This window comes from Oncorhynchus keta, chromosome 34 (assembly GCF_023373465.1).
Source record: "Oncorhynchus keta strain PuntledgeMale-10-30-2019 chromosome 34, Oket_V2, whole genome shotgun sequence".
Classification (NCBI taxonomy): domain Eukaryota; kingdom Metazoa; phylum Chordata; class Actinopteri; order Salmoniformes; family Salmonidae; genus Oncorhynchus; species Oncorhynchus keta.
In genome coordinates, this window is record NC_068454.1 from 65,150,320 (window position 1) to 65,178,171 (window position 27,852).

A 27,852-nucleotide genomic window follows, 5' to 3' on the forward strand; every position below is an offset into this window, starting at 1 on the left:
TTTCCACCTCTCCCTAAATTGAAATACATTTGCAAAAGTTAGAGTTACTGCTGTCTATTCAGTAAGAAATGGAATAATTCAGAATAGTCTACTACACCATGAATTGGGAGGTGCTGGAACAAAAAGTGAGCACGAGGGGGGGTGCTCTCAGTTACTCACTTTTTGTTCCAGCACCTCCCGATTTACAAGTTAATCACTGAACACAGGTAGTCTAGAATCTAGCTAACCACCATATACTAAATTATCCACACAAGCCACATATCACGAGTTAGAAGATTGAATAATAAGGTATATTATGAAGTTATTATTTAACAGCATTGAAGATAAATCCTAAAATCAGTAAAAAAAAAAAAAATAATCAAGCTAGCTAACTAGCAGATTTACATCAATCATCAACGATCAGCTTATCATCTTTTGCCAATGTCAATCATGTCTTTAGGAGGCACTGTAACTAGCTTGCTTTCAATTTGTGAGTTAGTGTGTTGTTGCAGATCTAAATAGGCCTATGCTAAAATAAAATGATTTAAACAGAGGCATTTAGTAGGCTATGTTCTGAATTTCGAGATGGTTAACAATTCTGAAAGTAAAAATAAAATAGATATATATTTTGTTTAAATTGAGTTGAGCAGGGGGTGCCCTTTTTCATGTTGAGTACCTGCCCTCTGAAAGGTCTGAAGTTAAAAAAACATTTTGAATACGGTTTACTCGCTTTCAGATTGAAAATTATCCATCCACATTTTATTAACCATTTAAATCGAACCAGTTTATTAACCAGTTAATCAAAGATCATTAGATATATCAGGTGATATTCGATAGAGACTGACTCCGAAGTCAGAAGTTACGACAGCACTTTGACAATAAAAGGCAGGATTTTATTGACCATTTGGGCAAAGTAAACTTGAGCCTACATCATGAGTGACGCATGTTTCCCTGCGCGTCGTTGGCATCATTTCTACATTGCCACTGAAAAGCGGCAAAGGATGTGATTACATAGTTAAAAAAGAATATAAATTGTAGACCTATTATCAAGCCATGTAACGCTTACACTTGATGGGTAACGCTTACACTTTAGTTTAAAACACTCTTTATACCATAAACAAATGCATGGAATGTGTTTTCTTTACAATAGATTGACTCTTGCCATCCCCAATTTGACTTGTGAAAACTGTGAACATGACCTCTGCCATAGCGGAGGCATAATGAAAATGTTTCATTAACATGTTTATTAACAAGTCGATTGAAGCGGCCAAGTTTAATCTACCCTCCATTTGCATTTAATTAAAGGTTAGGCCTATTTTCTCAAAGTGTGCCCTTTAGGAAAACCAATTGAAAACAGATTGGGTGCTCGTTCTTTTTTGTGTTCTCTTGTAGCAATGATCAACGGCGATGGCTTTGTTAAGCCTTGGGGTGACTATTAATTTACAAAGGATCAGAGTTAAATACTTCAAAAACAGATTACATTTATTTCAAATTGTACAACCATGATCCAAGAGAAGAGCAGAGATTTAAGTTTGCATGATCAAAGAAATAATACACAATATGACAATCTTAGAATATTGACTACCAAGATACCTTGAAATAAGGCAACAGTAAACATGTCATCCCCCACGAATGACTAACGTATGTACAGTTGATTACTATAGCCCCCTTCCCCCCCGGCCCAATAAATGTAATTTTGTCAATGCCAGATCTCTATGGCATGACTAATCATTCACCCAAATTTCATCAAAATTATGCCAGTGGTGTCTGAGATATCATGTGGCTTAGCTCATATCCCTAAACACGTGTGCCAAATTTCATCACTAAGTCAAACAGATCATCAGATATACGCCCGTTATAGCGCCACCGCAAAGTCGATATGAATGTTCTTGCATATGTTGAGTCTTGACAGTGTTTGCAACATGTGTACCAAATTCTGTTACAATATGAATATCCTTGGCTGATTTATATGCAGTTATGTGCCAGACCACACCCACGTGAATGTTTATTAGTCAATAGCGGACATGTTGTTGTAGCTACCAGTCAAATATTACATTGAGAGATCGTTTTCCATAAATGCCACATATCAAGTTTCGTGCAGATCGGTCATTCGGTAACAGAAGAGTAGTGTTAACTGTTTTTCACACAATTCAAAATGGCGGAAAATTCATCATGGCGGAACTTATGGGTCCCGAGACAAACTTGTTCCTTGTGAAGACAGGGATCGATCTACTACATTTCATGACTTAAGGTCAAACGGGGTGAGGGGCGTGACCTTTCAAAGTTTGCATTTTCATTCTTGTTACAGAGCCACCATCTGGCCAATCAGTGTAATTTTCTAAATGCCGTAACACTATGGCAAGACGCATCATTCACCCAAGTTTAGTCAAAACCGGGTCAGTGCTGTCTGAGATATCGCTTGTGACTAACACGTGAACCTACTAACGGACGGAAACAGATCCAAAGTGCCTTCCCCGATTTCATTGTGGGGGACAATGACCAGCATACACACACAGGGATTGTTTGGAAGACAAATGCAATGACAAGGCAACACTTGTACGTGCAGGAGATGAGACAGACAATATTATAGAGTAGCACTTACTTACATGTGCATTAGTTTTTTATATACCAATTTGCAAAGAGCAGATTTTACCCATAGAAATACACTCAATAGAGTCATTCCTATGAATACTTTCAATTAACCAACCACATTAGCCTGGACTTGCATCTACATGACCGTGCAGATTTGGGACTTCCGTTTCTTTAACAGGGGTATGGCCTCTTCATTATCTGACGCAGCAATGGGTGAAACTTCGGAGCTCTCGGACAATGGAGTCTCACTAAAACACATGATACGTGTTCAGTCAGTATCAATGATTACTCAAACCAAAGCCGATCACTGGAAATAACTCACAAACATTACGTACCTGTCAGTCTGTGTTGTCACCGGTTTAATGCGCTCATATAAATTCTCGCCTACAGAGGGATTATAACAAACAGTAAAAATTGGTTGAACAAAGCTTTTGATAACACAGCCATTACTTTCTTGTAACAACATGTGCAGAATGTGGATGAAAAAAACCCCGGTAGTGTTATTTTAACATGCTAGTGGTCCTCTGTCCAAATAAGGACTACTTAGCCCACACACTAGTTATACCTAGTAGCTAGCTACTTCCCCAATGGGAGATTTGGAAAAAAGTTCATGTTGTGCACCCGTTTCTCAGGTTAAGATTGAAGGGAGTGGTTCTTACTCTTCTGGGCGAGTACATGGTGGTTTGATGGATCCTGGTAATGGGGGTCAGGATGCTCAAAATGATTATTCAGGTTCCTGGAGGTGAGAGGAAGAGGCACGCTCAAACATCATCTCAAAAACAACTTTTCAATAATAATTTAAATGACAAGCAGCAGTGTAACATTGGCCACACACACAGCAATGCCAAGTCAAAGGCATCTTAGATATATGGTTTCTCTGGGACTGAGAGAATAACAAACATAGTGCAGCTATGCAGAAATGAGTGTGTGTTTACAGGGGAATGGTAGTGAATCATCAGTGGAAGCTGAGGTCATCCCCATGTACATTAATTATGTATGGGGTTTTGTTTTCTCTGTTGGTGCTCATGATATATCTGTGGCTTGCTAATGACTCTCCATTTCCCCATGAATCTATTCTTTGCAGAGCAGACACTCCCAGAGCTCATTTTCTTCAGTGTAATTTAAGAAAACCCAATAGGTGTTTATACCTTAACGACATTCTGCAAAAAAAAAAAAAAAACGAATTTAAGAGGCTGGAGTCTGGTGGCACGAAATGAAAACGTGTTTGATTTTCCAGTGTGCTAATCACAACAAGTAAAATTACCCTGGGTTTATTTATGGGTTGTCTGGGTGGGTGTTATTGGGCTATGTACGTGTGTATAATGGTCCAGCTATGTACACTATTACAGGCTCAAAATGGCCAGAAACAAATAACTTTCTTTCTCCTGAAACTAATCTATTCTTGTTCTGAGAAATGAAGGCTATTCCATGTGAGAAATTGCCAAGAGACTGAAGATCTAGTACAACGCCGTGTACTACTCCCTGCACAGAACAGCGCAAACTGTCTCTAACCAGAATAGAAAGAGGAGTGGGAGTCCCTGGTGCACAACTGAGCAAGAGGACAAGTACATTAGTGTCTAGTTTGAGAAACAGACGCCTTACAAGTCCTCAACTGGCAGCTTCATTAAATAGTACCCACAAAACACCAGTCTCAACATTAACAGTGAAGAGGCAACTCCGGAATGCTGGCCTTCTAGGCAGAGTTCCTCTGTCCAGTGTCTGTGTTCTTTTGCCCATCTTAATCTTTTCTTTTTATTGGACAGTCTGAGATCTTCAGTTTCTTGACAATTTCTCACATGGAATTGTCTTCTTTTCTCAGAACAAGAATAGACTGACGAGTTTCAGAAGAAAGATATTTGTTTCTGGCCATTTTGAGCCTGTAATCGAACCCACAAATGCTAATGCTCCAGATACTCAACTAGTCTAAAGAAGGCCAGTTTGATTGCTTCTTTAATCAGAACAGTTTTCAACTGTGCCAACAAAATTGCAAAATGGTTTTCAAATATTAATTAGCCTTTTAAAATGATAAACTTGGATTAGCTAACACAAGTGCCATTGGAACACAGGAGTGATGTTTGCTGATAATGGTCCTCTGTACGCCTATGTAGATATTCCATTAAAAATCAGCCGTTTCCAGCTACAATAGTCATTTACAACATTAACAATGTCTACACTGTATTTCTGATCAATTTGATGGTTATTTTAATGGACAAAAAATGTGATTTTCTTTCAAAAACAAGGACATTTCTAAGTGACCCAAACTTTTGAACGGTAGTGTGTGCTAATATGTACAGTAAGTTAGTGATAATGTGCACTGTGTGAGCCTATATGATGATGTTTACATTGTGTGTGTGTGTGTGTGTGTGTGTTAAATGCCCTGCCTGTTTGCCCCTGGCAGCACAGTCCGATAGCCCGGCTGCTCAGTGAGAGATCCTGTCACCGGTGACTGGGAGTCACTTGCTTCTCCCATGGTCACTGAGTGTGCCTGTTCTCCATCTGGCCCCGGGGCATCCTCCTCCTTCCCCGGCGCTCCGGTAGACACCTCTGCTGAGCCAGCTCCACTCACTATGGAACAACAGCCCAATCAGTACACAGGAAATAAAACTGTATAAACGCATGAATACACTTACAAGTTGAAAGTGGCTTGAAATGTAACCATTTTTCACAGTCAACATTTAAACTGAAGGTCCTCACCTTGGGGCTCAGTCTTTGCCCTATGGCCATTCAGAACAGCTTTTCTATTTTGAGTGTGTAGACGAGGGCCGAGACATCTCTATGCAGAGTGTAGTAATGGTTTTCACGCAAGCAGGCACATCACACGTACACACGCACACACACACACACTACATTATAGTTCCCACGAACAGACCAGAAAATGGTTGATATATTACCTGGTTATAGTGTTGATATATTAACTAGATACTAGCTGATATATAAACAAATCAGTTTGTTTTCCTGCAACTGAGTATGATAGTCAGGAGTGTGGTGTCCAGACAGCACCTACCTGGGGTTTTCCAGGGGTGATCAGTGACAGCCTGTGTTGCAGGGCCTCGCTCAGCTTGTTGACCAGACGCTCCTGGACCGAGCTGGACGAGTCCTGGAAATGAAGACTGCGGTTAACCAACATTATACGGTCTGATAAGGTCTGAGCAACCACATACAACTGAAAAAGTATATTCTATTGAGGATCAATTGTATGGGTTGGTGTATTTGTAGTAGTGACCTCTTTACCTTGCACTTTGACAGTAAACCCAGAGCTTGTTTGTAGTAGAGGGTGGCTCTCTCCAGGTCTCTCAACTTAAAACGAGCTTCCCCTAAACACTCACAAGTCTGCCATTGGCCCTTATAGTCATCTAGAAATTATATATATATATATATGAGAGATAGAGAGAGAAAAGGAGGAAGAAGAAAGATAAATATAAAGAGACATTGAGAAAGTTGAGTAAACAAGGGAGAAAGAGAGAGAGACTAAGTGTCAAAAGGGGTCAATGGACGTAAAGAGTCATTAATAGTCTGTTCAACATGAAAAATGTGCTTATTATTATTCTTATAAAGAATGAAGTTGGACTTGATTTTGTACCAGTGTCTTTGAAGGCCTGCAAGGCGTGGAGGTAGTTCTCTGCTGCCTCCTCATGCTCCCCCAGCTGACTGAGAGCAACGGCCAAGTTACTGAAGCAGCGGCCCTGAGCACGACGACTGCCCAAAGACCCTGACAGACACACAGAATGAGGGGGAAAGAGAAGGGGGAGAAGTATCAGAGAGAGATCAGTTTTTCCCACTTAAAAAAATAATGAGTAGCTATAATGTCATGCTCACATCCCCAACAGCAAAAAATAATATGCACATACGCACAAGACATAACAGTGTGTGAGTCACTCAGTGGTGCTGTGGTAAGCACTCTAAGTACCCATGGGATTGCCTCAGTGGAATCTCAGCCCACACAGCCCTGCACGCGCACACACACACTTTTCTCTGTTGCTAATGTGAGAGCTGCTCACAGAGACCGATTAGAGGCATGGAGAGCACTGGACACACAGACAGACCAAGGTACTGTAAAGGATTAATCAGGGTAATGTAAACTCACCCCATTCTGTACAAATGTGCGCAACCGCGATATTCAAACGAGGCTGCAAAGAAAACTAATGGGACTGTAGCGACTGTGTTGACCTCAAAATCTGGGGTGTGAACTAGGTTTCTATTCAAGCGTTGATCGACATGGTAATGGCTCTATAGTACTGGAGAAGAAACAGACCCTCCGTTACATCGTGACGTGTCATGTCGTAACGTACAGCACGCATAAAGCAACTGTTTCTGACTTACAATCTCTCCACCAGGTGTAGCACTTCTCTCATCGTTTAAAAACAAGAAATGGACAGTGACGGGGGTAAGGGGGGATACCTAGTCATTTTTTGCATCATCACTGCAAGCGATCATGACTTTCAAAAGCCGCTGTTTACATCTGAAGATCACTTTAGCACCACCCTAAAAACCCGATTAAAATTCGACGCAAACCTTCAAATAGGTATGTAATGACACATTATATAAACTATTTATAGTGTTTTATTTACATTTTAGCAGCGATAAGGTGATAAGTTGGACAGATCGAGTGAAAAAAAGCTCTTTCCTCACACGACATCTCTCCTTCTCACTATCACACATTAGTTTCACTTCCCTACCCGCCATTTTTAAAAAGACCTGATAGAGCTCATTGCCTTCTTGAATCATGCAGAAACGGGCAGCGTGGAGGTCCCGTCATGGATGTTGTTGGAAAGTGGAGAAATTGTGCTTTACAGTGGTATTGACATTACAGTTGATCTGGAAGTATTACATTTTTTGGGCGCTAAAATAAGGTCAATTGTACGGACCAAGGCGATGTACAAAAGTGAGTGAGTTTACGTTATAATGAAATGTTTGAGGAATGGTCTGCCCCTCTGCCTAAACAATTACTCCTACACGCCTCAGGTAACATGTTCTTCACACACACATGAATCTCTGTGGCTCAGTTGGTAGAGTGCTTGCACCACTCATATGAAAAAATATGCACGCAGAATACTATGGAGAAAAGCGCATACTAAATGGCATATCATTATTACATGCAGTACATAACAGCACTGAACTGTGCAGAAAATACAGTATAACTAAACTCTCCAGCGTAATTGACATAATAAGCTCACCATGCAGGTTGGCTGCCTGGTGGTGGTAGTCCAGGGCCTGCCGGTACTGGCTCAGTGTGTTGTGAACGGCTCCCAGGTTCTGTAGGACCACGGCCAGCCTGCTGGGCCTGGTGCTGGCCAGGGGCAGGGCCCGCTCATAGCACCCGGCTGCCTCCTGGAACAACTTCAGCTGGGAGAAAATCAGGCCCAGGTCATTGTACACCTTACCTGAAAGACAGAGGGATAAAGTCACAAAATCGTGACCAAAGTGTTGACTGACAATGCTGTTACTCATTTGTTTTTTCCTCAATTCAGTTACTCTGACAGTTTATCTACCGAGCAACTCTGGGTCTTTGATGTTATTGCTCAGCTCAAGGCAATCAGTGAGCACGGTGATGATATCATCCGTGGTGAAGTCATCTGACTGGAGCATGTGACTCCCTGCCTCTTTGTAGGCCATGGTGGCTGAGTCCAGCTTGCCTGCCATCCTGTAGCTCTCTCCAGCCCTCTGGAAGCTTTGAGCTGCCTGGGTCCAGTCCTGCAAACACACATCTTGAATCAGAACTAGCTCTGTGTAGGACAGTCAGTGAGCTGTCAGTATATAGACCTGGCTGCTACACATCTCAAATGAGTCAGTCAGACATTGCAGAAGCTCTTAAAAATTAGGGATGTGCATATTTCCCTTTCAAGACGATTCGATACATATCTAGATACACGGGCTACAATACAATACAGGAACGATACGTTTTAGTTTGAAACGATTAGAGGAACGAATCGATGTGATTCAGTTCGATGCAATGCACTAACATTTGTTGCATAAACACATTCTTTTTCCATTCCGAATTAAAATATGCTGCTGATGGAGCTTATGAGCTGGGCTTCTCTGAGCTGACTTCTGTGTGTGTGTGTGTGTGTGTGTGTGTAAAAATTATGTACTGTATATGTCTATGTTGCACCTGAGCCATAAGGGAAACTGGGTATCTACCCCGCTTTTGATAAGAAATCACCCACTAGTAAATGTGTCATTTTTGCAGATTAAAAGCGTTAGCTAGTAATGTATAAATATTTATTTTTAAAATGAGCTATGACATAGCCAATGAATATAAAGCACAACTTTGGATTTCACCCGTGTCTCAGAATCAAATGGTTTAGACCTTTTGGAAGTTGGACCTCGGGTGAGCTCCTCTTCTTCTCCCGCTTCCACCATGCAATGAAGGTAGCAAAAGTGATTGCTGTCCTCATTATGAAATTATCTACTTTACCATGTACAGTGGGGCAAAAAGTATTTAGTCAGCCACCAATTGTGCAAGTTCTCCCACTTAAAAAGATGAGAGAGGCCTGTAATTTTCATCATAGGTACACTTCAACTATGACAGACAAAATGAGAAAAAAAATCCTGAAAATCACATTGTAGGATTTTTAATTAATTTATTTGCAAATTATGGTGGAAAATAAGTATTTGGTCACCTACAAACAAGCAAGATTTCTGGCTCTCACAGACCTGTAACTTCTTCTTTAAGAGGCTCCTCTGTCCTCCACTCGTTACCTGTATTAATGGCACCTGTTTGAACTTGTTATCAGTATAAAAAGACACCTGTCCACAACCTCAAACAGTCACACTCCAAACTCCACTATGGCCAAGACCAAAGAGCTGTCAAAGGACACCAGAAACAAAATTGAAAACCTGCACCAGGCTGGGAAGACTGAATCTGCAATAGGTAAGTAGCTTGATTTGAAGAAATCAACTGTGGGAACAATTATTAGGAAATGGAAGACATACAAGACCACTGATAATCTCCCTCGATCTGGGGCTCCACGCAAGATCTCACCCTGTGGGGTCAAAATGATCACAAGAACGGTGAGCAAAAATCCCAGAACCACACGGGGGGACCTAGTGAATGACCTGCAGAGAGCTGGGACCAAAGTAACAAAGCCTACCATCAGTAACACACTACGCCGCCAGGGACTCAAATCCTGCAGTGCCAGAAGTGTCCCCCTGCTTAAGCCAGTACATGTCCAGGCCCGTCTGAAGTTTGCTAGAGAGCATTTGGATGATCCAGAAGAAGATTAGGAGAATGTCATGTGGTCAGATGAAACCAAAATATAACTTTTTGGTAAAAACTCAACTCATCGTGTTTGGAGGACAAAGAATGCCGAGTTGCATCCAAAGAACACCATACCTACTGTGAAGCATGGGGGTGGAAACATCATGCTTTGGGGCTGTTTTTCTGCAAAAGGGACCAGGACGACTGATCCGTGTAAAGGAAAGAATGAATGGGGCCATGCATCGTGAAATTTTGAGTGAAAACCTCCTTCCATCAGCAAGGGCATTGAAGATGAAACGTGGCTGGGTCTTTCAGCATGACAATGATCCCAAACACACCGCCCCGTCGTAAGAAGCATTTCAAGGTCCTGGAGTGGCCTAGCCAGTCTCCAGATCTCAACCCCATAGAAAATCTTTGGAGGGAGTTGAAAGTCCCTGTTGCCCAGCAACAGCCCCAAAACATCACTGCTCTAGATGAGATCTGCATGGAGGAATGGGCCAAAATACCAGCAACAGTGTGAAAACCTTGTGAAGACTTACAGAATATGTTTGACCTCTGTCATTGCCAACAAAGGGTATATAACAAAGTATTGAGATAAACTTTTGTTATTGACCAAATAGTTGTTTTCCACCTTAATTTGCAAGTAAATTCATTAAAATCCTACAATGTGATTTTGGGGATTTTTTTCTCCTCATTTTGTCTGTCATAGTTGAAGTGTACCTATGATGAAAATTACAGGCATCATCTTTTTAAGTGGGAGAACTTGCACAATTGGTGGCTGACTAAATACTTTTTTGCCCCACTGTATATCTAAAAATGACCGCATACTCATTGTTTCAAGCAAAACTACAAACAAATATTGCTGATGGTGTACCTGAACAATCAAAATAAAATCCAATGTAAGCCCTGATCAGCATGTAAAGCCAGATGAGAGCTGTGTGTCCAGCAGTAGCTTAGGCTACTTTATTCTGGTAAAACACCATTTTCACCAGCCCATTTGATAACAATAACCTAACAAATTACATTGGTTGTCACACAACTGAAAGCCTAATATTGCACAAGACATTTTCAAACATCTGAATGCTGAAGGTGAAGCACAGATGTGCCAGATCAGGAATCGAGCAAGCTGCTCGCAGTTTGACTACCGATTTTGCTTAGGGTTGTTCAGCATGCAAAATGACATGTCGATCAATGACTGTCAACACAATTGCATGCTTAGTTTGACACTGAAGTAGAGGATGCAATTGTCACAAAAGATGAGAGGCATTTTCAGAAGGTAGAAAGAAAGTAATTTGAGCAACAACAAAAAATTGTGAACAGGTGATTTTGCAACGTTTGAATTGAATTTTGGACAGATGCATGCTACATTTGGATCGGTTTGGGGTCCCGCTGACCGATGCACTCAGATCTTAAACATTTGAACCAGAGACTGATGCATACAGGTGAATCTTTACATCCCTATTGTAAATGCTAATAATGATACTAATTTATTGATAACACCCACACACTGCCTATGGCAGTTCTCTAAATAATTTCATCGTGGCTTGACTCTGACACACCGACTGAGGGTGTCCCAATGAGAAACGGACCATAATGACAGCGACTGGCCCTTCATCAGTGGCAGCTGGTGATCGGCAAAGATGAGGGAGGTGGGCAGGTTCACTAAAGATCTGAAAAGGTTCATGGAATAATTTTTCTTGGTGTTACAATTGTATTGATTAAACGAATTGCAAAGCATGATGATTTCTGAGCACCTATCAATCAACTGACAATCAATTAAAGGAGAAGTTGTATATTTATAACCAAATATAGGTATCGCTCAAGTTGCACAAAAGGAAATATAATGTTGCGGATAAAGTTTGGAATGACACAATTTCATATTTAAAACATCTATAGCCCTACATCACTATACTGAGAGCTTTGTCGTTTCTAAAATTACATATTGTTGTTGTTTTTGGAGCCTTTGTTCATGTTTTTTCAGGGCCCCTATACTATACAACGAGGATGAGGAAATTATTTGCTGTTTGTTTCTAAAAAATAAAAATAAATCACAAAAAGATGTCTGGACCCTTCTCTAAGAAACTATTTCCATAAAAAGCAACTATTTCCATTTGGTTGTAAAAAAATAAAACTTATTTAACAATCATTCAACTATCGCAATTTACTCAAGCATTTTTTGAGTACTTGAGCATTTGTCTCGAGTATTCTAGGCCTCGTGCATAAGCATCTTATTTGCTTTGCAGAAGATATGGGTGGTCTTCTAAATTCTGACTCAGCACAATCTTAATGTGCATGAAAGCAAATCTCATGGTGGAAATCCCTTATTATAAAAAAGCACAGTTTGGTCTTTTCTCTGAATATATTGGATTGGTGTTAAATCTCTTTAGGAGAGTATCCTACCTACATTTTGGAATGGCTTAAGGTGAGGAATATAAGTACAGTTTACTGCCGTTTTACAGTTCCCCTCTAATGAGATTTTTGGTAGGGTAATCTGATCCTTGAGCTGAACCATAAACATACACCTGGAGCTGACTGACCTTTAGGAGCAGGTGACAGTGGGACATTTTCATACAGGAGTCCCCCTCACTGGCCCCGTCCCCCTGGGAGCGGTACAGCTGGGCTGCCTGGAGGTAGTAACCAGCCGCCTGGCCGTGGTTCCCCAGGATCTCATGGGCTACGGCCAGATTGAACTGGAGGTCTGCTACCCGCTCCCCCTTCTCTCCTGGCTGGGCCCGCTTCAGGAAGTCCAGCCCCTTCAGGGCTTTACCCGCCTCCACGTAGGCAGCTCCCAGGTTAAAGGCACATGCCTGCTGGACCCTGGTCTCCTTTAACTGTGGGTGATAGAGTATGGTAAGACAGGCAACTTAAACATTATAAAAGCTAACATAAGTACCAGTAAACATTATGCAGAATATTTGACTTTCTTCCATACAGTATGTCTAAATGTTGTAGTTGTCAGATGTATGTTGTTGTGAAAACCAATTACCATTTGGGGGACAATAAAGATTGTGTAAACACTGTAATCCATTTGGACTTGGAACCAGACAAGTTTTTGTTGCCTGGACATTTTCCAAACAATAAAATAATGTGCTCAGTTCTCCTTCTCACAGTTTTAGCAAGCCCTATATTATATGGGTGAGGTGCAGGACAAATGTCTCAAAATGGACAACATGGAAGTAGCCTAAGTAATGTCACCTCCATGGAAGCTTTGAAGGCCTTTTTGAAACAGCGGAGGGCTTCCTCACAGTCCCCTTGCTTTAGGGCAATGTGGCCAGAGGCTGTGAGCTCCTCTATGTCCACCTGGACCTTCAGGACATCAGCCTCTTTGTCTTTGCTCTTTACACATTTGTCACTATTTTTCTTCTTCTTCCTGCCCTCATGTGATGGGTAGCTATCAGATGCCATATTGATTTTGCCAGGGGGTGGCTACAGGACAGCATTATGAGGAGACTGATGGAAAGAAGAGAGCAAAAATAATGATGAAGTTCAGATTATAGTCACACTCACTCAGGTCATGACACCGACAGTACTGCCCTCCTTTGGTGACAATGAGTACTAGCTATGTGGCAAACCACATGAGGACTCACTCAGTGCCTGCCCTCTTCAAATAAATGTTTAATTAAGTCTATTACGTGATCACTGAACATGCATTTCTTTTAGGCATATATAGCCAGAATTCTCGCATTCAAATAAACATTTTTGAGAAGTAGCATGGACCGATGTCTATCTTGTTTGCTAGCTAACTTGGCTACTTTCCTCTCATCTGGTGTGCACCGAAGTTGAAACCACATGACGAGTTAACGCATTAGCTTCTCGAGTCTTGGTAACATGGCTAACGTAGCTAGTTTAGTTAGCTATTTCACTCACATTTTCAAGATGAACAGCCATCCAAAACAGAGCAGTCGCAATTAGTTAGTTAGCTTGACAAATACATTGGTAAATTATCCGTACAGCCGTAACCCCTAGTTAGTCTATATCACACGTTTTAGCTGGCTTTTCTTGTTAGCTAGCTAATGTTAGGGAGTTACTGGTTTGTGGAGCCAGGGCATGCTATGAAGTAGCAGGTCTGTTGCTATGGCAATATTAAATATGAAGCGAGGCGTAGTTGGCCATATAAATGATTTTAGGCACAATTAACAAGGAGACTGAAGCAGCAACTTAAATATCGTACTGCTAGTTAGGACTATTTACAAATGTATATATATATATATATATATAATATGTATCATTTTTTAATATTTGTTTTTGTTGTTGTTGTATTTATGAATTTTTATTTTATGTATTTATTTATATATATATATATATATATATATTTATATTTATATAAAAATTAAAGAAAGGAAACATCTCCCAGAAAGTTATTTATGGGCGGCAGGTAGCCTAGTGGTTAGAGCGTTGGGCTCGTAACTGACTCGTAATGTTGCTAGGCCGTCATTGTAAATGAGTGATGGGACGGCTCTTATATGTCAACGTTGGGAGCCGGCTCGCATATCAGAAGAGCCGAATCTATTAAAAAAATTAAGATATGAATAATCAAAACATTTAAATGAATAGAATTAACTAATTCAAAGAATAATAATATACGCCTCAATGCTCAAGCGCGCACACACATTCGTTCAGACAAACAGCCTCACCTGTTGTTCCCGTCAATCAGACACGCAGTGTCAACCAAAGACGCGTAAGGGAGGGCCCACACTTTGCAGCTAAGGAGAGCAGCTGTGAAAACAACAGCTGGAAAATGAGGCAGAAGCACAGCATTTGGAAGCTTTTTAATAACGTAGACAATGTTAGATAGAGCACAGTGTAGAATTTGCCAAAACAGAACCTCATATAAAGCCAGTTGAGAGTGGCCAGAGAATGGCAAGTAGATGGAAAAGTGGTCTGTCTAACATAACCAAAGCCATGAAAATGTTAAATGGAACCCATCATCCATGTCTTGCCCACACAATCAACCTGATAGTAAGAGATGCTCTGAAGGTGATGAAGCCCACTGTGAACAAAGTGAAAGCAGCTGTGGAATACTTCCACAGGAGCACAGTAGGTGCTGAAAAACTAAAGTAGACACAACGCCAGATGGGGATGCCTGAGCTGAGGCCTAAACAAGACTGCACTACAAGGTGGAATTCAACATTTTATATGTTGAAGTGGTTTCTTGAGTCAAAGGATGCCATCATCTCTACCCTGGCCATATTCAATGCACCTGTTGATGCTCTGACCCAAGAGGAATGGGAGGTGGAGGAGGTGTGCAGTCCTGGAACCCTTTGAGCAGGCCACTGTGGAGATCAGTGGAGAGGGGTAGGCAGTTATTACTTCATCATTATTTAATCCAGTATTATATATGTATATGAGGAGTAGATGAGAATGTAGTATCAGTAGACAAAACATGAACCTGAACGAATAAGTTACTGTTCTCTCTTGTCAGCTATGTGACAGCCTCAAAAAGTATACTCCTGTGTAAGGGTCTGCAGCAAATCACAGCCAGCCGCCAGTGAGAAGCAAATGTTACCACAGGACATGTGACAGAGTTGATGGACATCCTATGTTCATCAATGGACAGAAGTTCCACAGAATGGAATATAATCACGTGCTATCAGAAAACACTGCACTTGACCCCAGGTTTAGCCTTCAGTGATGCCAGAGCGATTGATGAGGCTCTTCAAAGAATAACCTCAGCAGCAGGGAGGGACAGCCCCAGCAGACAGCTGGCTCAGGCACCAGGGCAACAGGTAGAAGAGGGATCAGATGGAGCAGAAGCACCAGCAGTAGTGCCACAAACGTCTGCTGTTTGACGAGCGAGCAACTGGGGATGCAGCACGAAGGAATCTCTCAGCAGATGTCATAATAGGTCCGATCCTATTTGGAGGAGCCACTCCAAAATTGAATTTAATAATTTAATTAGAATTGTTTTAACACCAATCATAGTCAAACTATCGCAAACTGTTTTGAAAAAAATATATAAACTTTTTTTTTTAATGAGCCGTTTGGGAGCCAAAAGAGCCGGCTCTTTTTGGTGAGCTGAGCCGAATGAGCCGGCTCACTGAAAATGTCCATCACTATTAAGAATGCCCATCACTATTAAGAATTTGTTCTTAACTGACATGCCTACTAGTTAAGTACAGGTACATTTTTTTTAAATCACATGTGTTCGAACGTTTCTAAAATACACTTCATGTACCACAATACAAAGTGACCACCTGTATTGGCCAATCAGTACGGCTTCTGATTAGCCAATGAATGGCGGGATATTCAAAGTTCAAACTTGATGGAACCATTAACAGAAACATGTGTCTGTACTGCAGTTGAGGCAGTAGGAGAGTAGGGAATGATAGTGTATTTTTTAAAAATGTATTACTAGAATAGAATGTGGAAACAGGATCAACCATTTAAGTGAAACACTATCCACATGCGGAAATCATATCGATAACTTGAGACCAGAAAATATAGCTAGCGTTTTGAGAGTATGTGCCAGTAAGTCAAGGAAATGGGAGATTCGGGCACACAAACTGGGTTCAGGTGGCTGTAAGTTAAGCGACCTTGCAACCTAATTAACCAAAGTTTGTTAGACAGTAAATAGTAAACTGTTGTTTTGCCTGGTTTAGGTGGGTGGTTAAGTTACCTGTGATCTATAGTTAACGTTAGCGAATGATCTAACCTTAACGTTAAAGGCTTACTGTAACGTTATAGCTAGTTAACTTGCAAGTCTCCTAATATAACGTTAGCTAACTTGTCAAGGTTAACTTGGGTCAAGTTCATGTCAACTCAGGTATTTAGTTAGGTTAGACATCTAGATGGTACGTTGTAATAAGTTATATGATTTTTGACATGTTATAGATGAGCGGTTGACAGCTGAGGAGATTGATGAACAACGCATCCAGAAGGTTGCCTATAAATACCTGTGCCGTTTGGAAGAGGCTAAAAGGTAAGAACATTTTAAACTTTATTTTCAGTTGGTTTTGGACAATAACTGACTTGTACTTCAGACTATATCAGTATCACTTCACCCTATCATGGATAGCTAACTTGCTTTTGAAGTGAATTGGCCAATTCTCTTTCTACAGGAAATTGCAAAAGCAACTATCTCTGTCATTAAGTCTGATTGCTTTTCATGTTTCAACACATCACATGCAATACTTGGAAAAATCTTACATTAATATTCCCTAGTAAGTTAACATTAGACGCATGTTCTCTCTTTACAGGTGGATGGAAGCTTGTCTCCATGAGGAGCTGCCTGCCCCGACTGAGCAGGAGGAGGGGCTGAGGAACGGTGTGCTGCTGGCCAAGCTAGGCCACTGTTTCACCCCCAAGATAGTCCCCCTCAAAAAGATCTATGACCTGGACCAGGAACGCTTCAAGGTCTGCTCTATTATTCACAGCCCTATGGTTTTACTGAAATGCCTCTCACCGAGAAAGACTGAGTTTCCTGCTCAGTAACTTTCTTTTGGACCTTTTTTGACAGTCTTGTCATTTATTTTTCTCTGAAAAATAACACTCAGCCCCTTGTTTACATTCTTGACCCTTTAGAACTACCTTTTTTTCCCCAGTACCTGCTTTTCTGCTCTAATGTAGTTTTTTCACATGACTGGAACCCAGCTCCCTTAGAGCTTAGATTTGAATTTGTGCTGAGCAAGCATAATACTCTATTTCAAAGGCATTGAATAGTGTAGCTGAGAGGTGTCATAATGGAGACTTCTCCAACATATAACAGTAGCAATCTTGTTTACTGTTACACCTGAACTACACCTAACCTGTCCTTGTTGTTTCAGATGTTCCACCCAGAGACGACTGACATCTATGATAAGAACATCCCCAGAACTGTGTACTGTATCTGTGCTCTCAGCCTTTTCTGACTATGTTTGGCCCCTCAGATCCATGACCTCTGTGGCAAGGTCAAATCTACAGGTAGAGTCCCAGTAGCCCCTTACTATTCAATCACAACTGGTAACTGGGATAAGGGGAAAATATAATATTAATATTCCTTTCTCATTCCTGTGTTTTTGGGGTAATATTTATTCTCCAGAGGAGGAGATAAACAACATGAAATGGGAGCTGGACTAATATGGCATCCAGATGCCAGCCTTTAGCAAGATTGGGGGAATCTTAGCCAGTTTAATTATTATTATTATTTTTTTACCTTTATATAACCAGGCAAGTCAGTTAAGAACAAATTCTTATTTTCAATGACGGCCTAGGAACAGTGGGTTAACTGCCTGTTCAGGGGCAGAGCGACAGATTTGTACCTTGTCAGCTCGGGGGTTTGAACTTGCAACCTTCCGGTTACTAGTCCAACGCTCTAACCACTAGGCTACCCTGCCGCCCCATGAGATAACAGTGGATGAGGCTGCTAGTAAGTAGAGGCACAGATGTTTTGCTTTGATGTTTTCAGATGTAGAAAATACACCTTATTTCAAATTAAAATTTGAATTCACACTGGCCCAAAATGTGTTTGTTTTCTCTCTACTATTACTCTCTACTTAAACTGATGTGGATGGGATTCCAAAATTGAAACGCCAAGAGACGCATCGGATACTATTGAAGTTCCTCGGTCATCGACTATCATCTAAGAGTCAATGTTTTCACTGTCCTTGAATAGTTTATCAAAATGTTGCCTCCAGCTCCCTTCTCTCTCCCTCCAGTCCATGCTGCAGTTATAGTGATCAACGAGGCGGTGGAGAGGGGGCACGTGGAGGTCATTACCCAGGCCCTGCGGAACCCCAGCGCTATGCTCACCAACCTGCAGGAGCACTTGATGCCAGTCTACCAGGAGATGCTGCGCCAGGCACGGGCACAGAAGGCGGCTCTCGCCTACACAAAGGTGACTAACAGACTGAATTAATATGATCATTTAAAAATGCATTTATAGCCGTATCCCTGGTACAGAGTTTCTGTTGGTGTCAGGATAGTAATCATGTGTACTGAATTTCTAGTGTAACTGTTCAGAGGAGAAGGATATCTATGAGGAACACCTGACCTGTGAGATTCAAGAGAACATCGACAAAGTAAATGGTGAGTTGACTTACCCATCAAACAGATAAATAAGAAGATGAATAAAAATCGTAACTAAACCAAATATTTTGTCATTTTGTCACTGTTTGCAGTGCGTGTGGCCATAGAGCAGGTGGACGAGGCCCTGGATTGTGGGGACTCTGGCCATCCTGCTTGGCCTCCAGAGAGACCATGGTACCTGGAGCAACTGGCCACTGACCGTGAACAGAAGGCCCTGGTGAGAAACTGCACATTAACACCGCACACAGAGACACTGACCCCCTGACCTTTAGTCTCTGACATGTGGCAGGACCTGGGCTCTGTGTACCCTTTGGAGCGAGATGAGCTGCAGAAGGAGGTGTGTGTGGCTAACGAGGAGGCCCAGAGCAACCATACAAGTCAGTACACACTCAACTAAATACTGTATCGTAGTCTGTTCTTATCACAAGGGGCATGCACTATATCAATTCCAGTGACCCTTGAGTTGCTGCATGTGTGCTTAAATATATTAATGTCCTGTCCTTTGCAGTCCCAATGTTCCATTGTAGATCCATCCAAACAAAATGTGTGTTTATTCAGTGCAGAAAGCTGTAAGGTCTATCAACGAGGACCTGCGTCTTGGGGAGCCCAGGCAGACTGTTCGTGTCCTCATGGACCCTGAGGGCATCTCGCTCAACTCCTTTTCTCTGCAACTTTGTCTTGTCTGTAAACAAGACTGTGTTCCATTAACATTTTGGTTTAAAAAATGAATAGTAATATAAACAATATAGGGGGAAATGACCAGGTTACCGAAATTGAATAATTTTGTTGTATGTAAACTAACTGTAGTGAATATGGTCCTCTGTGCCTGCAGGGGGACCTGCAGCAGGAGGAGCTGTACATAGCAGTGGAGATACTCTCGGCGGTGGCTCTCATCAACCAGGCGGTGGAGGCCAAAGATGTGGGAGCCTTCTGTGCCACGCTGGTCAGCCCTACAGCTGGTCTGGCCGATATGGACGACAGCTTGGTCCAGAGGTGGGTTTCCAGTACCACTCTCCTGACAATTCTCAGTTGTCTCTGTAGCCTGGGTGCAGATCTGTATACTTTAACTAACTCCTTTGCCATTTGCCTCAGGTATGTTGAGGAACTGGGTGATCAGAGGAGGAAGGCTAGGAGAGCTCTGCTGACGTGGAACAATCTCCAGAGAGGACCGACATCTGTAAACGCAGTAGCACAGGAAGAGCATGACCGTACGCTGGAGAACTGAACACCAACTCCCAGAAACACTGGGTTTTGGTCCATTGACAGAAATATTTTGTTGGGTGCTATTTGATTCTAAAACCAGAGGAACACCTTGTATTTGACTGGATCTGCTTCCTGTTTGTCCACAGAGATCCTCGCCATCGGGCTGATTAACCAGGCCCTGTGTCGAGGCGACCTTCAGAAGGCTCTAGCTGCACTGCTGCTGCCTTCTAGTGGCCTTGAGGAGGTGACAACACTCAATGCCCGTCGCTACCATGATGTACTGACCAGAGGCCGGAGGCAGAAGGCTGGGGTATGTCATCCAGGAAGACATAATAGTTTAAAACAGGGAATCTAAACAAGATTTTGTGGTTCATTGTTCAATGCTGTGCCCTGTCTTATCACAGGTGAACCGTAATCCAGGAGCAGAGTTGTGGTTGGCTGACATTCAGGAAGGAGTGAGAAGAGCCAATCACGACACCGAAGAGTGAGTTGGCGTAATACGTTCACATCGGGTTTTTAAAGACATGGTGAAATTCTATGCTGATGGGTTTCCTCACAACAGTTGTAATTCATATTATCACAAAATGTATACCGTTATCTTAACTGTGTGTGTGTTTCCCTGGCCAGTGTCCCTGGGCTTGGTGGCCGTGAACCAGGCAGTGGAGGAGGGCAAGACGTCCCAGACGCTGCGAGTCCTGCGTCTGCCAGATGTGGCGCTGCGGAGCGTGGTGGAAGAATGTGCTGGAGTGTACCAGGCTGAAATCACCACCCTACTCTTGAGCCAAATCTGTGGGAGGTCAGTTCCCACTACTGTGATTCACTTGTGTTCATGCTGGTTGTGATCTATGCACTTTAGTAGCATATTAGCTGCTCATAATTGGTCAGGATTAACCGTAGACTCAGCGACGCAGTAAATGTCATATCAGGTCAATTTCAGCAACAACTAAGAGCGTTGTTTAGGTCCCGCCACAATGTAGCAGACTGAGTGTACCTTTGCTCATCCGCAGATACTATGTTGCATCGCGCCCATCTCAGTATCTGCAGTGCTGCTCTTGGCAGCGTCATAACACTGAATCTACCTTCAATCTTCTAGGTAGTGACAAGCCCTAATCTCTGTACTGGGACTCAGGGGACAACTGGAGCCCATGACTGAAGACTAAGGACAGCCCCTACTACTTCCACCTGACAGGCCCCCTCATATGTGGCCTGTGCTGAGTTTTATACAATGGCTTGCTTAATTTAAGTGTCTGTTCTCCAGACTCAGCCTCTGTACCTGGCCCAGCTGATCTTCCTGAAGCACCAGAATAAAACGACTCTCTTCATGGAGACTGTCTTCTTCACCCTGTTCAACTACAGCTCCGACTGCAGGGAGGCCTACCTGCTGCTGCAGCTCTTCACCCCCGCGCTGCGCCATGAGATCAAGTCAGTGTACACACACTATTCACACACTATACAGGTGGTGACTGGGAACCCCACAGTCATTAAGATGTTAGTGAGTTTCTACCACCATGCCTGCGGTCAGACCGCGTTGAAGGAGATCCTAGGGCTGGCCATTAGAGAGGTGCTGCAGGACTGCATCCGCACGGACCCCTGCGAGATTGACAAGAGCTGGGTCAACCAGACCGAGACCCAGACCAGCCACAAGAGGTCAGCAGTGAGCCAGGAGCAAATGTAGTGTCGTGGTGGTTCTCCTATAGAGAGCCTAGACAGTTTTAGCTTGGCCACTAGAGTTCAGCATAAAGCAAGAAATACATATACTATTCCAACTGATTTACTTACTTGAGTTGAATGCACTGATTTTGATTTGCTCATGACAAGTATTTAAAGATATGTATGCTCACACTCTCAGATTGGCTTCAAGAGGTCCATTGAGAAACATAAATGCATACACACACAGCAACATACTCTGTCTCCTCTCCCCAGCTCCCTGCCCTATGAAGTGAGTGCAGAGCAGCCCCCCCCCCAAGTGCAGCGTCGCCTGGACATCTCTATCGTCAACCTCAAGAACGTTACAGACCGCCTGCACAACGCAATCACCAGCAACCTGCATAAATTACCGTAAGAGGTCCTTCATATGCACTCTGCAGAGCTTCCTTTTCATTCTCAGTGCAATTCATTTGAATCACCAGAAACTTAATCAAACAGCTGTTGGGCGCTCACGTCTTCCTCTCACCAGATTTGGCTACTTATTGTTTTAGTTTGATTTGTTTCTGTGATGGGAGTTCAACACTCAGGCGTTCTCCTTCCTCCCACAGATATGGGATGCGCGCTACACAGCCAAGGTCCTGAGAGATTCTCTACATGAGAAGTTTCCTCAGGCCAGCGAGGATGAGCTTTACAAGGTACACTACTGACCAGACTCGATGAATAAATCACGCAACATTCAAAAAGGTCCTCGTGTCAATGACAGACAAACGATAGATATGGAGTCAAAAGACCGAGCCCAATATTTGATTAGTTTAAAACAAGAAACAATTGGGACACAATGAATATCTTCACATACACTACATTACCAAAAGTATGTGGACACCGGCTCGTCAAACATCTCATTACAAAATCATGGGCATTAATATGGAGTTGGTCCCCTTTGCTACTATAACAGCCTCCACTCTTCTGGGAAGGCTTTCTACTAGATGTTGGAACATTGCTGCTGGGACTTGCTTCCATTTCAGCCACGAGCATTAGTGAGGTTGTGCACTGATGTTGGGCGATTGTGCTTGGCTCGCAGTCACCGTTCCAATTCATCCTAAAGGCGTTCGATGGGGTTGAGGTCAGGGCTCTGTGCAGGACAGTCAAGTTCTTCCACACCGATCTCGACAAACCTTTTCTGCATGGACCTTGCTTTGTGCACGGGGGCATACATTGTCACTCTGAAACATGAAAGAGCCTTCTCCGAACTGTTACCACAAAGTTGGAAGCACAGAATCGTCTAGAATGTCATTGTACGCTGTAGCGTTAAGAATTTAAATTCACTGGAACTAAGGGTCTTAGTCCGAAACATGAAAAACCGCCCCAGACCATTATTCCTCCTCCACCGAACTTTACAGTTGTCGCTATGCATTTGGGCAGGATTGTTCTGTGAGCTTGTGTGGCATACCACTTCCCGACTTAGCCATTGTTCCTCCTAGACGCTTAAACTTCACAATAACAGCATTTACAGTTGACTGGGGTAGCTCTATCAGGGGAGAAATTTGACTAAGTGACTTGCTGGAAAGGTGGCATCTTATGACGGTGCCACTTTGAAAGTCTGAGCTCTTCAGTAAGGCCATTCTACTGCCAATGGTTGTTTATGGAGATTGCATGGCTGTGTGCTCGATTTTATACATTGGTACTGTACTTTTGTGTGTATGTAGTGTATTTACCAAAAAAAGTAATACATCCACCACTGCAAAAACAAGAGGGAGCCTGGTAGATAATTACAGACAGAGTAAATGCGCAAGTGAAGAGTGCTTTTCATGACAACACGGGCAGCAATGTATTTGGTTTTAGTTGTAACCCCATGGGAGTCACAGATCATCTGACCAAAAAGTAAGGAAAATCATTGAATTTAATGACTTTCTGAAAATTATTTGGTTTGGTGGAAGTGTTGGCTACAATATTAAATAGCTGCCTGTTTATGCTGTGAAATTTTTTTTCTATTAATTTAGTCTCCTTCATTTGGTCCAGAGGGTCTTTTGAATTGGGGATATGTGTCCATCTATAGCACCAATGACGTTTTGAAAATCTGCAGAATGAATTAGGCAATTTATTATTTTTATCATATTGCCTAGGTTTATTCATTTGAGATTAGCAAAGCATCGCTGGCAGTCAACTGATCTAGTTTACTCTACCTGCAGTTCTGTAGAAGTCCTCCATGATTATATGGAAAACTTGATAGCCAGCAAATGCAACAAAGACATAAAATACCTCTTCAATGCGAGGCACTTATTATGGCTCTACACACAGTTGCCTTGCCAAATAGTTCAGCTTTGCCCATATTGTACAGGAAACTTCCAATGGCAAAACATCGCAAAGCAATACAGTTTGTATAGCAGTGAAAGCGAAACCAGATATGAGTGATTGTATTTTTGAACGTTATTGTTTTTCTGCACGTTCTTCTGCATGATCTAAAGGATGTATTCAAGGTCCAATAATTTGTTCTCTTTTATAAAGCACTGCTTTATGTCAAGTGGATTTTCTCAAATGATGAACAATCTTATTGGCGGAGAAGTCCCGTATTTATTCACTAGAACAGGCTTAGCCATTTTACTTCAGAGAATTCGGTGTTGTGGTTTCTGATCAGGCTGTCTTTCAAGTTTTTTTTTTCTGGAGCTGAAAATTCAGAGTTTGCACGTTCTGGTTTGACAGATCTCGCTAAGTCACTAATCTTGCTTTCTGGAATACTTGTGTTATTGTCAGATTGTGTGGAACCTGGTGTTATGATGGTTGTGTTGTGGTCAGATTGTGGGGATCCTGGTGTACTACCGCTACATGAACCCAGCTGCTGTGGCTCCGGATGGTTTTGATGTGGTAGAGTTCTCGTCTGGCTCCTCACTGCTCCCTGAGCAGCGCGGCATCCTGGGTTCCATCGCACGCATCCTGCAGCATCCTGCCACATACAAACACTTCCATGGTGACAGCCCTCACCTGTGCGCCCTCAACGACTACATTACCCTGATGCACTCCAAGTTCCGGTGAATCGTCCCGTCATTTTAGCGCATCCTCCACCCCCTTTTTAGAGGAGAGCTTTATTGCTATAATTAGGCTATACATGCTAAATGGTTCTTAAGCAGATCTTCCGCAGTAAGTTCCTGCATGCTGTGTGTGATGTGTCGGTGCCAGAGGAGCATTTTAACATTGAGTACTCTGAGATGGTCATCCTCAACAAGCCTGTCATCTATATCTCCATCAGTGAGCTCCTTAACACACACAAGGTCTGGATGCCATATAAGCGAAAGAGGCATAGAAACTTTTAGTTTTTAATGGGTTCTGGGGGAGGTGGGTTGGGAACAAACCTTTTCATTTGAGTAGAGTGTGTGTGTGTGTGTGTGTGTGTGTGGCTTCTGATGGAGCACCAGGACTCTCTGTGTCCCGACCAGTCTGACCCGTTGCTGACTGCTGACCTGGGGAAGGTGCCCACTATCCAAGCTCTGGTTGGTGAGGGGGCTGTGAGCGCTGCGGAGCCCTAGACAGAGCAGACCCTGGCCCAGTACAGTAAGATGGTGTCCCTCAACCTCACCAAGTTTGATGTGTTCAGGGGCTCTGACGCCAGGGGGATTCTCCTCAGTTAGGGGCTTAAACTTTTTAACATTTCAGTGAGGTATGACTATCACACCATGAAAATGGCATGTCTAACGTGAAGTGTGTTTTGTTTCTGTGTGGTTGTGTTTTGCAGTACCAAACATTTGATCGTCGACTTGATCCGAGACCAGCCTGGAAAGCTTCTTCCTCTCAGGATCAGGTATATTCCACAGCTCTTCACTGGGCTCCCACACGCCCTCTTCCTCACACTCTCATCTCTCCGTAGGGAGTTGGTAGTAGTTAACCGGTGGTGTATTCCTCTCCCCTCAGGAGGTGCAGCACGAGTGGATGATGCACTGCCGTGCCCAAGGGACGCCCGCACCTCTGAGAAGAGAAGATGAAGTGGAACCAGTTGATCGTTTCCGACAGCTACCTGTCTCTGGAGGAGAAGACCTGTCTCTGGAGGAGAAGAAGCAGAAGATCCAGCATAGCCTGAGGAGGCTGGAGAGCCTGGGGGTCCTGACCCCACCTGACTCTGAGACACAGATACTACAGCTCATAGCCAAGGTAGATGGAGACATACACTACATAGCACACACACAATGACATTTTAATTGTAAAGTTATCACACCAAATCAACTACAGATAAACCAAGATGGTATAGCCCCCCGAGACAGACCATGGGCAGCCTGCACTGCAAGACCTCCTTCCACAGCTAACAGGTGGACTTCTACAGCAAGTACATCACCACCTGCCTGGGTAACCTCACTGCCAAACACAGGTAGACACAAACACATGTGGGAGTGTGACCACACTGGAAGATGGCTTTACACTGCTACTGTGCTGAGCTCTCTATCACTCTCTCTCTTTCTTCAGATCGAGGACCTGCCAGTCACACAGTGAGTATGCAGGAACGTGCACACACACCACCCTACCAAATTACCATGGATGGTTACCTAGGGCATCAAGAAATTAAATGTATTTGATTATTATATCTCCTCAGGTTTAAGAATGTCATCTTTGACATTGTGCCCGGTGATGAGGGCGGCACGTTCCAGGTAAAGGCTCTCGCTTTATGAGTGTGGACATGGAGAAGTTCCCCCTCAAATACAAGGTGAGTCTGGGGAGTAGTATAATGAAACTAGAACAGACATTTCAATACAAACCTATGGTCTATGATTGACGCAAATCCCAGTCTCACACTGAAATCAGTGCTCTATATTGTATTTGCTGCAATGGTAAATTATTTAGTGATCCTATTTTGAAAGATCTTGGATTTCAGAACTGTATTCAAACGTGTGTGTGTGTGTGTGTGTAGGACCTGCTGCAGCTCCAGTACGAGGGAGTGGCGGTGATGAAGATGTTCGACAAGGCCAAAGTCAACGTCAACCTGCTAATCTTCCTTCTCAACAAGAAGTTTTTCAAGAAGTGAGGTGGTTAGAATAGTGCCAGATCTCCCACCCCAACACGGGGAGCAGCCTACACAATCCTCTAGTATTTTGTGCACTACTTAAAATGAGCACAGGACCGCCGCTAAGCTACATTTGCCACCCGCTCCACATTAGGGGATTTTATGTTGTGCAACTTAATGATTCAAATACCACTTTCAATGCCATAGGAACTGGTACTGTAACATGTACCTTGAGACTTCCTGTGATTATGGTTTATTGTCTCCCTGATGTGTAGGTTACTGACAGGTCTGGCCACATTGTAAGGAATTTGTGTAATTGACTGTAAAGACAGATGATATTGCAATGAGGGTGATTCCATTAGCTAGGCTTATGTCAGCTGAGATGTGGTTGAGCCTTGTAGTCCAACCTTTGACCTCTAACCTAAGAGGCTTGACCTTTTTGTTAGTCTGGGCTTAACTTTTGTTCAAACGTATACATATTTTCTGTCATTTAATTGTTTATCTTCATTTTCATCTGTCATTCTGCTACCCTTATGTCAGTCTTGATTGGTTAAATCGTTTTCTTTTCAACACTAACATGTTCAGGCCAGTCACAATTTCCACAATCGGTTGCTAAATATGAATGTGGACCAACATGACAATACAACTGTTGTTATTTCTTTACATATCAGTGCTGTAGCTGTAAAGGAAATTGGTTGATTAATCTAACCAGACAACCGACCAACTGCCTGATAAATTGTCCTAATGAAACTGTTAATACTCCTGTTTTTTTTACTTTTATATTTAAATAAAAATTTAGTTTGTCAGTTTTGGTTTTACATACTTGATTTGATCTATTTTATTAACCTGTTTATCTTAATGATAGACTAAAGCTCTCATTAGTAGAAATAAACCATAATGGCCATGAGACATTTTTATGCAAACCATCTCAGCAGATGCTTGCTTGCTCTGTGCGCTCCACAAACTGGTAAATAACAAAGCCCACCATAGATATTCACCATGTATATTACATGACCAAGAGTATGTGGACAGCTGCTTGTCAAACATCTCATTCCAAACTCATGGGTATTAATATGGAGTTGGTCCCCCCTTTTGCTGCTATAATAGCCTCCACTCTTCTGGGAAGGCTTTCCACTAGATGTTGGAACATTGCTGCGGGGACTTGCTTCCGTTGAGCCATGAGTGTTAGTGAGGTTGGGCACTGATGTTTGGCATTTAGGCCTGGCTCAGTCTGTTCAAATTCATC

At 42.6% G+C, this 27,852-nt stretch overlaps 1 protein-coding gene and 1 pseudogene across 4 annotated transcripts; one reads left to right on the forward strand and one right to left on the reverse strand.

Moving 5' to 3' along the window:
• Positions 1-1,440: 1,440 nt before the first annotated feature.
• On the reverse strand, positions 1,441-15,533 carry LOC118367649 (tetratricopeptide repeat protein 24). Of its 4 annotated transcripts, XM_052494436.1 has the most exons (15): positions 15,159-15,533; positions 14,970-15,042; positions 14,404-14,485; positions 12,965-13,219; positions 12,307-12,600; positions 8,061-8,262; positions 7,746-7,952; positions 6,152-6,280; positions 5,803-5,924; positions 5,576-5,668; positions 5,266-5,344; positions 4,953-5,136; positions 3,231-3,307; positions 2,907-2,955; positions 1,441-2,819 (listed from the first exon to the last, which is right to left on the reverse strand). In XM_052494436.1, exons 4-15 carry the CDS (start codon positions 13,172-13,174, stop codon positions 2,708-2,710), a joined length of 1,758 nt encoding a protein of 585 aa, XP_052350396.1. In that variant the 5' UTR covers positions 13,175-13,219; positions 14,404-14,485; positions 14,970-15,042; positions 15,159-15,533; the 3' UTR covers positions 1,441-2,707. The 4 variants fall into 4 exon arrangements, 3 of the variants coding, with proteins under 3 accessions (XP_052350396.1, XP_035607136.1, XP_035607135.1); XM_035751243.2 differs by lacking the exon at positions 15,159-15,533 and having other exon boundaries at positions 14,970-15,046; XM_035751242.2 differs by lacking the exons at positions 14,404-14,485; positions 14,970-15,042; positions 15,159-15,533 and adding an exon at positions 13,637-13,849.
• Positions 14,843-27,412, forward strand: LOC118367620 (ras GTPase-activating-like protein IQGAP3; annotated as a pseudogene).
• Positions 27,413-27,852: the final 440 nt, after the last annotated feature.

What these genes read in the sequence shown, in the direction of transcription:
- LOC118367649 (XM_052494436.1), bottom strand. Translation starts at nt 13,174, where the DNA reads ATGGCATCTGATAGCTACCCATCACATGAGGGCAGGAAGAAGAAGAAA. An exon ending in CCAGGCAGCCAACCTGCATG is followed by an intron (nt 6,281 to 7,745) that starts GTGAGCTTATTA and finishes TGTGTCTGTCAG; the next exon opens with GGTCTTTGGGCAGTCGTCGT. An exon ending in TCACCCCTGGAAAACCCCAG is followed by an intron (nt 5,345 to 5,575) that starts GTAGGTGCTGTC and finishes CACTCTGCATAG; the next exon opens with AGATGTCTCGGCCCTCGTCT.